This window comes from Chanos chanos, chromosome 16 (assembly GCF_902362185.1).
Source record: "Chanos chanos chromosome 16, fChaCha1.1, whole genome shotgun sequence".
Classification (NCBI taxonomy): Eukaryota; Metazoa; Chordata; class Actinopteri; order Gonorynchiformes; family Chanidae; genus Chanos; species Chanos chanos.
In genome coordinates, this window is record NC_044510.1 from 12856614 (window position 1) to 12869957 (window position 13344).

At 43.0% G+C, this 13344-nt stretch overlaps 1 protein-coding gene across 1 annotated transcript in view; it reads left to right on the plus strand.

Annotated features, from left to right (window-relative positions):
• Positions 1-10308, plus strand: part of trpc5b (transient receptor potential cation channel, subfamily C, member 5b) — a 15619-nt gene extending 5311 nt beyond the window's left edge. Inside the window, exons 3-10 of the mRNA XM_030794079.1 lie at positions 450-786; positions 1845-1984; positions 2598-2920; positions 3489-3684; positions 4435-4644; positions 6120-6161; positions 8640-8729; positions 9415-10308. Coding sequence (XP_030649939.1) covers positions 450-786; positions 1845-1984; positions 2598-2920; positions 3489-3684; positions 4435-4644; positions 6120-6161; positions 8640-8729; positions 9415-10308 — 2232 coding nt within the window. The remainder of the gene's footprint in view (positions 1-449; positions 787-1844; positions 1985-2597; positions 2921-3488; positions 3685-4434; positions 4645-6119; positions 6162-8639; positions 8730-9414) is intronic.
• Positions 10309-13344: the final 3036 nt, after the last annotated feature.

The following is a 13344-nucleotide window of genomic DNA, read 5'->3' on the forward strand; positions in this document are numbered from 1 at the left end:
GTGCCAAGAGGAAGGGGGGGTAGGGGAGAAACAAAAAGCAAACATGAGGCATGTTGGAGTTAAGGACAAGGATGTAACAGAGGGAAGGCAGGAGCATTAGAACCCATAACCCCTCCCCTAACCAGTCAACATCCCCTGCTTCCCATCTGGGTTCAAAGCCCTGACCCACTGAGCCACTTCCGCCCCAGTTGTACGCTGCCGATGCTTCGGTTCAGATTTTGGTTCAAAAACCGTCCTCAGAACGTGTTGAAATCTGTCAAATGAATCTCGTCGACTTTCAGCTCTCGCAGCCGTAGCTCCATCTGTGAACAGAAACTTCATGGCTCTTCCCTAGCTGATCTCTCAGTATGAAATAAACAATACAACACCTGTCTTGACTTCACGACCTGCTTTTTTGTTTTTATCCTCCATTAACCAGCTTTGGGGGGGGGGGGGCATATTTCCTCTAGTTTGTGGCTCAGCCGAACTGCCAGCAGCTGCTGGCCACGCTGTGGTACGACGGGTTCCCAGGCTGGAGAAGGCGTCACTGGGCGGTCAAACTGGTGACGTGTTTCATCATCGGTCTTCTCTTCCCCGTTTTCTCCCTCGTCTACCTGCTGGCGCCCAAGAGCGCGCTGGGTCTCTTCATCAAGAAGCCTTTCATTAAGTTCATCTGCCACACTGCCTCCTACCTCACCTTCCTCTTCCTCCTCCTCCTCGCCTCCCAACACATCGTCCGCACCGACTTACACGTGCAAGGTCCTCCGCCAACCATTGTGGAATGGATGATACTGCCCTGGGTGCTCGGTACGTGCGTGTTTGTCGAGACCTTTTGTTTTCTCGCTTTTATAAAAAAGTGATAGGTCAAATAGAACTGTGACTGTGAAATACTGTCACACTGAATGGTTTGTGCATTGCCTATAGCTTGCTGAAGTTTTGATTTTGACATGCAGACTGAATAGTTCTCTAATAGTGTGTTCAAATCTCTGCATCTGATTGTGGGTCTTCAAGTTACTTTCATTTGACAACTTGAGAAGCATGCACTTAAAAAAAAAAAAATTGCGAAACACGAGAGTTCAAGTGATCGATTGAATCAGCCTGTAACAGTAAAGGCCAATTTTAACTCTTTAACATACAGCAACACAGGAGTCCGCTAATGGTTCCTTTTAATTGGTTAGCGGTGTTTCAGCCAATCAGCGCTTTTAATTTCGCCCGAGTAACAACAGTGAACTGAACATGTATGTCAATGCAGCCTATTCACCTCACAGTAAATAAATCAATAGAGCTTTGTCACTGTAAACAGAGCTGATGAGCCGTTATGAATTCTTAATGTTGTGATTCTTTACGCCAGGATAAAGGGGATGATGAAAATCCCATTTTCAATTTTGAGAGTGAATTGGTTTCATTATAGACTCAGTCAAAAATATTTTTCAGGTTTGCCAAGCCTTTTCACAGATATAAAATTACGTCGAGAACAAACGTTTTGAAGCTTGTCTTTCCTCATTACATTTTGAGGCTTTTCCGTAGTCAAACCAGAGTAACACGTTTTCCCCAAACTCTCTCAGGGAATTCCTCGAAAACAAATAGACTGATTCTGCGTCGTTCTTTTATTTTCTACAGATCGCCTATATATATATATATATATATATATATTTTTTTTTTTTTACCCACCTCCGTTGTGCACGTTTTCCTGGCCGCACGGATTGTTTTAAATTCCGTTTTGCGACCCTGTGTTCTAATATGCATGTTCCAGCCTTCAAGGTACTGAATTGTAATGAGATTGCCGTATCCAGCCGCGCGGGGTTAGGACGTGCGGCGATACGGCTCATACGCTTCGCTATTCCCTGTCTTGTTCTATTTGACAGGATTCATCTGGGCGGAGATTAAGGAGATGTGGGATGGCGGTTTCAACGAATACGTCCACGACTGGTGGAACCTGATGGATTTTGCTATGAACTCACTCTACTTGGCCACCATATCGCTCAAAATAGTGGCTTATTTAAAGGTGAGCTTGTTGTTTGTTTTTTTGTTTTTTTCCCCAACACAAAATCAACGGCTTTTGATTCATACTTCAAATGTTCCCACCAGATTTTCAAAGTTCAAAACCGATTTAAATAAATAAATAAATAGACCTACTAGGCGACGATTTATAAAGCACTGTCAGCCCCTTCTTTCTTTCTTTCACCTGATGCTCTTGAATCTTACATATAATCTTGAATCTTTCCTTCTTTCTTTAGTTTTTTAGTTAATTAGTTAGTTAACTGGTTGTCATGAAATGACACCCCAGTTACACACTGAGACACCTCAATGACGTCTTCTTTGTCCTCTTTCCATGTCTTTCCAGAATGTATATGTAGGCCTATTTCTCTATACATTTAGGTGCTTTCTTAACCACAAAGCGTATTTAACTGGATAAGAAGTACAGCTAATCTTATTTGAGGGCAGGGCGGTCGTGTGATGTCGGTTGGATACTGCTTCCACACATTCAGTCCTGTACATTTTTTTTTAGCATGCAATAAGGGAAAGAACTGAAGTTCAAGCATTTAAATACTTAAACTACAGGTCTCACACTTCTCTCCTTCCCCTTCTCATCCCCTCGCTCTCTCCGTCTCTCACAGTACAACAGCTCCCGCCCTCGTGAGGATTGGGAAATGTGGCATCCGACGTTAATCGCCGAGGCTCTGTTCGCCATCGCCAACATCTTCAGCTCGCTTCGCCTGATCTCGCTCTTCACGGCCAACTCGCATTTGGGACCGCTGCAGATCTCACTGGGGCGAATGTTACTGGACATCCTCAAGTTTCTCTTCATCTACTGTCTGGTGCTGCTAGCCTTCGCCAACGGCCTAAACCAGCTCTATTTTTACTACGAGACGCAGGCTTCCGACGAGCCCAACAACTGTAAGGGAATCCGCTGTGAGAGGCAGAACAACGCTTTCTCCACGTGAGTCTTAATTAAAAACAAAAACAAAAACAAAACACAGTCTCGTGTTGCGCTAGTGGCTCTGTTTTATTTGGCGCCTTTAAAGCTGTCCACTCTAAAAATAAGAGTAGCTGTATAAGACAACTAGAACTCAAGAAGAAGAATTACAACCACAAGACGTTTCTACCCTCCTTTTGGAGGCCAGGTATCCCTTCATCTAAAAAAGTGCTGGAGCAATGTGAAAAATGTATTCAGTGGTTTAGGTTGTAGGGATTCACAATTAAACTGAAAATCATGCTGTAGAGATTTCTAAAGTTTTACTGTAGTTGTTAAAACGATGAGTCGGCAGAAACGGTGATAGAATTATTGCGATGGCGACACATCCATCAAACCGAAATCAAATCAGATCCTGTTCCTGTTCCTTTGATGACAAAGAGAATACACTCAAAAGTTGTCTTGAGGGAGTACATTTATTTGATTTGTTTCAAGCAAAAAAAAAAAAAAAGTCTAGTTCTTTCTCTCTCTCTCTCTCTCTCTCTCTCTCTCTCTTTCTCTCTCTCTCTCTCTCTCTCACCATCACTCTCCCCAGGTTGTTCGAGACGCTCCAGTCTTTGTTTTGGTCAATATTTGGTCTGCTCAACCTCTACGTGACTAATGTGAAGGCAAGACATGAATTCACCGAGTTTGTCGGCGCCACCATGTTTGGCACTTATAACATCATCTCTCTGGTGGTGCTGCTCAACATGCTCATCGCTATGATGAATAACTCCTACCAGCTCATTGCTGTAAGTCTCACTGATGATTTTAACAACTCCACAAGCCTGCCCGAGGCTCATTTAGCTTCTTACGCTTTGTGTAGTTAAATGGCAGTAATCACCTTAAAGAACTATCATGTAGTATTTTGTGAAGCAATGTTCTGGTCAAAACCTTGGATTGATCCAGACTCCTCTTACAGTCAAAGTCTTCAGTAGAGTTGTTGTGGAAGTTTTGTCGGTGCATGGATTAATGTGATTCAGGCAAAAATCCTCTCTTATTAAAACATTCATCTGGGTATTGACCCACTAGAGAACCGTGACAGACTGTGACTGTGACTAAATCCCATCAGTGTAAAGAGAGAACTGAGAGAGTGTTGAACACGCCTGGGTGTGTCCACAGCTGTAACTGCCACTGAACTCACACTCAGGTCTGTTTTTAGGAGAGCTTGTGTAATTTCATGTTTGAAAGCCTTTTTCGGTTTTGATTGTTTCAGTGTCTTTTTGTGGGAAATTCTGTGATCTCTCTCGTACTCACTCACTCTCACACACACATACGTACACACACACACACACACACCATCAAGAAGCTTACCGGATTTCACACACCTGAATAGACAGTATCCAGCTGGAATAATAAATAATCAAATTTAACATTAAGACATAAATAATCTAGTTAGGAATTCCAACTGAAGCAGTGCAAAGCTATTGTTTGAAAGAGACTACATTTCCCATGAACTCTCTCTCTCTCTCTCTCTGTCTCTCTCTCTGTCCCTTCCTCAGGACCATGCTGACATTGAGTGGAAGTTTGCCAGGACCAAGCTGTGGATGAGCTACTTTGATGAGGGCGGAACACTGCCCCCTCCCTTCAACATCGTTCCCAGCCCAAAATCAGTGTGGTACCTGTGTGTGTGGCTCCACAGCCGTCTCAGCGGTAACGGAGAGCCCATGCCCGAAGATGAGGCAAAACACGAGAATTTAAAGGAGTTCACGGTATAAGAGTTTCTCCATAACAGACTCATGTCACAATATTTGATTTCTCCTCTTTAATATGATTCTTATCCCAGTAAAATCTCCGCGGCTGTCTCACAGGCCATGGCCCAGGTCCTCTTAAAGATAAGGGAGAGGTCTTACAGTGTCAGTCTGTACTAGAGTTTCAGAACATCATTCACAGTGTTGTCTGTGTTTGTGGGATGTTGTGAAAATTTCACTCACTCACTCACTCACTCAACATCTTATTTAACCGCTCACTCAGTCACTCACTCACTCAGTCACTCACTCAGTCAGTCAGTCACTCATTCACTCACTCACTCACTCACTCAGTCAGTCAGTCATTCACTCACTCACTCACTCACTCACTCACTCACTCACTCACTCACTCAGTCACTCACTCACTCTTATTTAACCGCTCACTCACTCACTCAGTCACTCAGTCACTCAGTCACTCACTCACTGACTCACTCAGTCACTCGACATCTTGTTTAAATAGAAAGCACAGTGTGTTTGTGATTCAGTATCAGCATGGTCTCCAAACAGTAAACGCTGATTTTCATCTACGCCTTTACATATTTGTAGGCAAATCTGAGATTCGTATTGATTCCAAGTAGTCTGTTTTCTCGTACGTTGTATCTGAGCCGGCGATTTAACCTGTCAGAGCGCTGAACCGTTTGGCTGTCCAGCCTTGAGTTGCCCTAGGCCAGCGCGCGTTGCTAGGCAACGGCTCTCCGTCCACACTGATTCCCCTGACGTCTCTCCATCAGTTGAACTCCACTGCTCTGCAGGCTGAGCTGAGCTGTTTTCTGCCCCACTCTTCTGAAAACTCCATCTCCCACGTTCACCCACACACACACGCACACACGCACACACACACACACACACACACACACGCGCGCACACACACACATACACACACACACATGAGCACACACACATGAGCACACACACACACACACACACATACATACACACACACACACACACACACACACACACACATACACACACGCACACACACACACACATACACATACATGCGCACACACACACACACACACACATACACACACACCATTACATCACACAGAAACATGGGTTTCGAGTAGTAAAAGAAAAAAAATCATTATATAAGGCTGCAAGCTTTTTTTTTTTTTTTTGAATTTCTGAAAAGAGGATATGGATATCTTTAATGTGTGTGAAACAGAACAGTTATACAAGTCAATGCACAGGAGAATATTCCCTGGTTTTATTTTATGATGTTTGTGATGTACTTTTCTCTCGATGCGTTCTGTAGTGCAGCAGCAGGAATAAAGATGAAATCCATAACTTTTGTAACTATGAAACAGGAGTGAAATATCATACATGTGAATTCAGCTAACTTACGTAAATATAAAAAGCATTGTATAGATGTATGTGTTATTGACAGCGTGTGTGTGTGTGTGTGTGTACGTGTGTCTTTTCTGTGATTTTAGGAGCGACATGCTGACAACCTGCTTCAGAATCAACACTATCAGGTAAGACATGCATCTCAAAATCATTACACATATCTCACCTTAACATGCATCTGAACACCTTAACACGCATTTTATCATCTTAACGCACACTTCAGTACATTAACGCACATCTGTACCTCTTAACCCACAGATCAACATTTTAGTATACACCTCAGCACATTAAAACACATCGCAACTTCTTAACACATATTAACACACATCACATTAACAAACACCTCTACATCTTAACACACAAATCAGCATTTTAATGTATATCTCAACACATGAAAACACATTTCAACTTCTTAATACACATATACAAACAAGACATTCAAACGCATCACAAAGCATCACAAACACACGTCTGCATAACACATTAACACACACTTCAGTGCAGTCACACACATCGAGTCTTGATCACCTTACCAACAGGACTGCTGGACCATTTCTGCGAAATACGTCAACTCGCTCCAGATGGTCTTAAGAAACACCAATGACCTCATTTGCATACATCTCACAATGAGCATATTCATGATTCATGATTAAACCTCAAAAACTTATAAAACTCTTAAAAAGCCATCAGTGAGTCCTGTGAGAAAGTTGTGTTGCCACAACTCGCCACAACTCGCAGTCTGAGGTTTATGTAAACGTGTGTGCATTTCTGTCCATGTGTACCGAGATGTATGGTTCTGTTTGCAAGTTCTAGAAATGTCCATATTTCATGTGAAAAAGTGGCTTGTGCATGTTTTTTTTTTGTGTGTCAGAGGGTGGGGGCAGTACGGTTTCAGCAAGTCAGCTGGTTTATTCTGAGGAGCCTCTGAAATATTTTTCAGGTGTTTGATGCTGACTTTGGCGTCAGCCCGGGTTTTTCAGAACGTATTAAATCGCTGGATACAGCCTGTAAATATCCTTCACGTAGATTCTTGTCAAAAACTAACAGATGTTAGTTTTTCTAACAGATGTTAGTTTTTCAGACATTGTTATGATTTCTCCAAACGTCCTGTCATATCCGCTCTCAGAAACGATCCTTTATGGTTTTGTCTCTGGAGAGGATAGTGCTGAGAGGATTGTAGTGTGTATATGAACAGTATATATACAAATCTCCTGAAATGATTTCATCCACACTTTTCATGATCACTGGTCTAACTCTGGGAAATCTAACACAAATTTCCCCACCTGACAAAACCATCTGACTGTGAGACGGTCTGTCTCCGAATTTTTTTTTTTTTTTTTTATCAACGAACGATAGTTTTGATTGATCATAATGGCCATGACCTCTGTGTCATTTCCTGCATCACCGTGGAAGTCCAGATCGATGCATTCTCCAAAATTAACTCATTTGCATAAAAGTCACTCCTCTCGTTTCTGATTGGTCCGTCTCTCGGTTCTGCCCTCCACCCGTTTCCTCTATTCCGCTACACTGTGTCATTGCCGGCCTCCCGCTGACCGCAAAAAAAGAAAGAAAAATACCCCAGCGTGCTTGGCTCCTGACTGTCTGTCTGTCTGTCTGTCTGTCTGTCTGAAAGAACTAGTTGTTATTCTCTGATGGCATCATTAAAGATCCACCGCCGCTCTTGCTGCTACACAACCAACATAAACAGACCCATATATTCACAAACTGTATTTCTGTTGAATCTCCCATCTCCTCAACGTGGGGTCAATGCATTATGGAGCAAATAACTGTCTGTTTTTGGTTATCCACATGAAGTGTGGTTACAAACGGAAGTCCATTTGGAAAATGCTTTCATTTCACAGATGGCTCCGTTTATACAGCCTCGTGTATTATTGTAATAGGCCAAGCCATGCTGTCCATTTTGAATGGAGGGGAGAACATTGCTTTATAAACCCTAATATATTTGGGTTTTTTGTTTTTTTTAAAGATGGGAAAGCAAGAAAGGACAGTTATCCAATTGCTCAGCGAACCAGTTGCTCAGTGAAATTAAAAACAAATCTATGAACCTTTCTTTCTGTATTTTCCTGAAGTTGTTATCAACTTGATCCATATGCGAACGCTGATCTCTCAATCAGACGAATGTGATTGGTTTAGAGCTTTCTAAGCCACCCCCTATCATATACATAAATTATGTGATTGGTTTGGTTGCCTCTGGTGTCGTAAATAAGACTTTTTTTTCCCCACAGACTGTCAGTGCGGTGTTGTTCTTTATTGATTATACAAATCACATGCAAATTGTATGCAAATGTATGCCCTTCCAGATTTTCACTCGCGTTTAGTACATATGTCATGAATACAACCGAAATGGTTTCTGCTTATTAGAACTGAACAGAAAATATATGCATACAAATAAGGGGAGCCTGAGGCCTGGCAATCCACATAAACGCTTCTATACAAATTATGATTGTTTAGAGATTACAGCGGAATATTGAAGCTAGACTGGAGAAACGCGATTAACACGACGCCCCTTCTCCCACCCCACCCCACCTCCCACCCCACCCCACCTCCCACCCCACCTCCCACCCCACCTCCTTTGTTGCTCCTAGGAGGTGATCAGGAACCTGGTGAAGAGATACGTGGCCGCCATGATTCGCAGCGCCAAGACGGATGAGGGACTGACGGAGGAGAATTTCAAAGTCTGTCCCTTCGGTCGTTTTTTCTGTCGCAGTCTGTCCCTTCGCTCGTTTTTTCTGTCACGAACCTTCACGAGCCTTCATGAGAGATGGTTTAATCTCAAATGATTAGTATAATTTTTTTTTTTTTTTTTTGTATTTGTTTTTAGTTTATGTTCAGTAGACAATTCATCTAACCCATTTAATTATGTCAGGGTTACAGGAAATAAATAGATGTTTGAGACAGCATATGGGGAAAAAAAAAAAAAGCAATTTGTATTGTGTTACTGTATGTATGGTGGTGTAGGGCACGTTGTACAGTCATGAATATGCCCCTCGTGTAATTTCATTTCTGTGTTATAACATTCATATATCTTTGTCACAAAGTATTGTTAGAGAGAATCCTAAGATCAAGCCCCAGGAAATTGCTATAAAGAAATGAATGTGAACAGTCTGTCTTTGCAGATCTGCTTTTCCCAGAGAACATTCTTCCCGTACTGGTGTTCTGTTCGCACTGCCCTTATCTGAACCTGTCTGTATTTAAATACCAGGACCTTGTCTGTCCACACTTCTTTGTCAAAAAAGAACCCCTACTCCAGTCGTTCATTAAATAATTGATATTATGCAGTTGTGACATAGAATTCATATTACGTAATGCAGTTAGATGTCCTTTCTTGACATCCTGAATGTGGGTTTTGTTGTTTGTCAGGAACTAAAGCAGGACATCTCCAGCTTCCGTTACGAGGTTCTGGACCTGCTGGGGAACCGCAAGCCACCTCGCAGGACCTACTCCTCCAGCAGCGAAGCCACGCTGCAGGACGAGGAGGAGGAGAAGGACAGACAGTCTCAAGGAAGGAGGGACGCCTCTTCCAAAGCCAGGGGAGTCTCCTTCGCTCCCCCCGAGAGGAAGGGCCGGGATTCTCCGTACGGCATCTCCGCGCTTTTCCGATCCATGTCCAGGGCGGAAGACTCGGGCGAGCGCCCACCGAAGACCAACGGTCTGAGGAAGAACTCGTCTTCGTCTCTGTCCTGGGCGTCCTTCGCGCGACACAGCAGCAGGCTGCAGCGCTTTTCCCGCTCCAAGAAGAAATCCCTCCGGCAGCTGGGTCTGTTCTTCTCCCGCATGAACGGACACGTGGCCGCCGGCGCCGGCGGCGGGGGAGGCGGGCCGAGCCGAAGCCGGAGCTCCAGCCCGGGCCGGTCTCGGCCCGCGTACAGCATCTCCGACGGGGTCCTGCGGCCGCCCGCCGGCTCGTGGCCGCCCGACGCCCGGAAACTTCCGGAATCGCGGGCGACTCGGAGCGAGGTGCATCTCAACACGCTGGGGGCCGAGTCGGCCAAGACGGACCGGGACCAGGCCCCGACCCCGGCTCCGTACCCCGAACAATCAGTTTCACAGCAGGCAAACGGCAGAGACAGCCTTGTCCTCAGGACCCAGGGTCCCTCCTCGCTGACCTCCCTGCACTGTGCTTCCAGCCTTATGGCCTCCAGCTCCCATCTGCTGTCCTCCAGCGAAGATCTCTGTCAGGGCTGGGTGGGGCCCTGCGAGAGCATGGGCTCCACCTACTGGGAGCAAGAGGAATCTGTCACCACACAGCTGTAGTGGCAGAGACTCTTGATTGGCTGCTCATAAGAGCGCCATGACAACAAAGGCAAAGTCTCTCTTTATGACTGTTCCGCTCAGCACTGACTTTTGTGTCCAACTAAGACAGGGGACTCGGACACATTTGTTTAACTAGCTTTTATTATTGCAAGATACAAAGAAAGCGAAAAAAATAGATTTTACATACATGTTTATCGAGAACAAGAAGTTCAGTTTAATTGCAATATTGAGGTGTGTTTACACCTCTCATGCAAAGCCTGTATTTTTTTGTTTGTTTTGTTTGTTTGTCTTTTTGTTTTACACAAAGTCATACAGATCTCAACAAAGGCCTGTTTTGGTTGAGTGGTTTTCACCCAGTCCTAAAGAACTTCCAGTATTCCTTAACGTATTCATTTTCAAACCTGTCAGTAAAGCCTCAGCCTGTCAGCTGTTAATGGTTATTGTTTATAAGTTTGTGCCACTTGGTCAAATCTGGTTTATAGTAAAAATGAACTGATGTCCTTAGCTCCGGTTCAGGAACTATCGGCCTCGTTCAAAGTTGCACTTTTTGCCAAGTTCTTTAAGACAGTGAGTCCTACTAAATGTATGCTCTGTCAAATCTCATGCATTTAACATAAGGTTACAGATTTGACAGCTACTTAGAAAACCAGCAGAGCTCCAGCGCAGCATTCCTGTAGTCAGTTTTGCATTATTATTATTATTATTATTATTATTATTATTATTATTATTATTATTACTACTGTTGTTCTATTACCAAGCTCTGTTATTTCAGAGCAGCCATAATACTTATACAAGAATTAATTGTGAGCAACGACAGAGTTAACTGAAAATTGCGTCTCAGTGTTGTAGTTTGAGCATCTGAGATAAGAACAAATATACTCTGCTGACTGTGCCAAAGCTTCTACCTGCAGACCAGTATATTCGCTGTCAGTGTGCATACTCTGTTTCCCCCTGTCCGTTCTGCAGAGATCCGAACCGTCTGAAAAACATGTGGGTCCGGGCGAAAAGCGAGGTTTAGCCGTTTTCTCTGACCTTCTCTTAATTTAACTGGAGCGGGAGAGTACCAGCAAAATGCTGAGAGCTTTCTCCTGGTTGACTGAATTTTGAAACTGTCATATTTCTCACACGCACACACACACACACACACACACAGTCATAACTTTTCTTCAAGGGCGGAAAAAGAAAGGGTGTGAAGCAAGATTGGAGAACTCTCCTTGTGTTTGTTACCTTTAAATTTTCTGTTCTTCTGTTCGTTTCGGTCGAGAACAAGGTTAGGTTCCAACTGGATGGCTTAACTGAGCGCAAAAAAAAAGGGAAGATGTGTATAAATAGTTTTGCATGAGAAACAAAGGAATAGAGGAGAGAGGGGAAGAGAGTCTTAGACAGGATGTGTCTATGCTCAAATTACGCCACAAGAAAAAGGCCTAAAACTAGCAACTTCCACCAAAACAATGCATCATTATGACTATTATGCATGCCTGTGTGCATTGTGTATCTGCTTCCGGAGAAAGCGTGCAGGGTTAAGGAAGGCCGAACTGTGTCTGTTCGAGGAGAAGACAGTTGGGAAGTGTTGATTGATTCAGACTGTGTGACCAACATTCATTTAGTTTTTTGGTTTGATATTATCATAAAAGTCTTTGTTTTTACGCAGCATGTATACAAAACCTTGAATGCTCTAGATCATCATTTATAAAATGTTGAGCATCAGATACATTTTGTTGTCTAAGTTTCCTATGCATTGACTTTAAGAAATATAAACTTTTTTTTTTTTAAATATTGATTGACACACCTCTTTCTTTTGTTGATTTGGCTTTGATTACTTCGTATGTTTTTGCCACATCATTATGAAGCTTTGTTCACGTTGAGCACAATTTCTTTTTGGAGGAGGGCTTTTTCAAGAAACATGACTTTTGTGGAGGTTTTTTGTTCGTTTGTTTGTTTTTAATACAAGAATTATTTTTCTATATTTTGTTCTGAGAATTAAAACTTAAGACTTTTTTGTACTTTAATTTAAGGCAAAAATGATTTCAGTGTGACTTTCCATACCCTTTCTTTTCTTTTTCTTTGATGTAAAATCTGTTTATATTAAATTGGAAGAATAAATAAAGATCCATGTATAAAACGTGGTCCTAAGCCCTCGTAAAACACCTGGCTATATTTATACCATTTCACTCGGGAAAATTACAGATGAGCGAATTTTAGCGAATGTCACGTTGCTTCAGTGTCGTAAATTTGTTCAGTCCTCTTTTAAATGAGTAAAGCATTTTAAAGACTGGGCCTTTGTGGTTTAGGAGATCAAGCTGTTTCTGGGGTCCCGCTTCAGAGGTTGGAAATATGCGTCACACTGAGCATTCCCGTCGCCCGTTCTCGGTGGAGCGATGCTGTCTGAATAAGCTTTAAAGTAGTCTTTGAGACCCATTTCCTGTGGCTCTGTCAGCTCTAATGGTCTAGTTGACATTCACAGGATTCTTAGACAGAAGCTTTACGGGACTTAAATTGGGTCCCCGGTGTAAGCGTAAATCACCTTTTGTTTTTTAATTTGTCCCCGTATGAGGCGCGCGCGCGCACACACACACATCAGTAAAACAAAAAAAGAAAGAAAAAATAGAAAGAAGCAAAAAACGGGTGTCAATCCCAAATGACATTTAAGGCTGGAAATCAAATACGTGGCAGAAATTCTGTCCAAGCACCACTTTGTTTTTTTTTTCTTTAAATTTTTTTGTTAAACCAGAGAAGGGCTGTACGCGTTTGCTCTTTGTAAAATACGGATAATGTGTCGCTACACTCCCAGAGTAACCAGGCCTTTAACTGACCTTCCCATCCACACATCTGCAGCAGTGAGAGGACAAGCAAAGACGTCAGAACCCAGCAGACCAACAGGATTATGGCAGCACCGGCAGGTGCTCTGCCCGGAACGTGACCCCAGACGCCATTCGGTTTACGTCATGTGAAACCAAAAGGTATGAATATATACAACTTCACCAGAACAGTGCCAAAACAGGACTAAAAAAAAAGTGTAAAACGAAATGGTTTAAA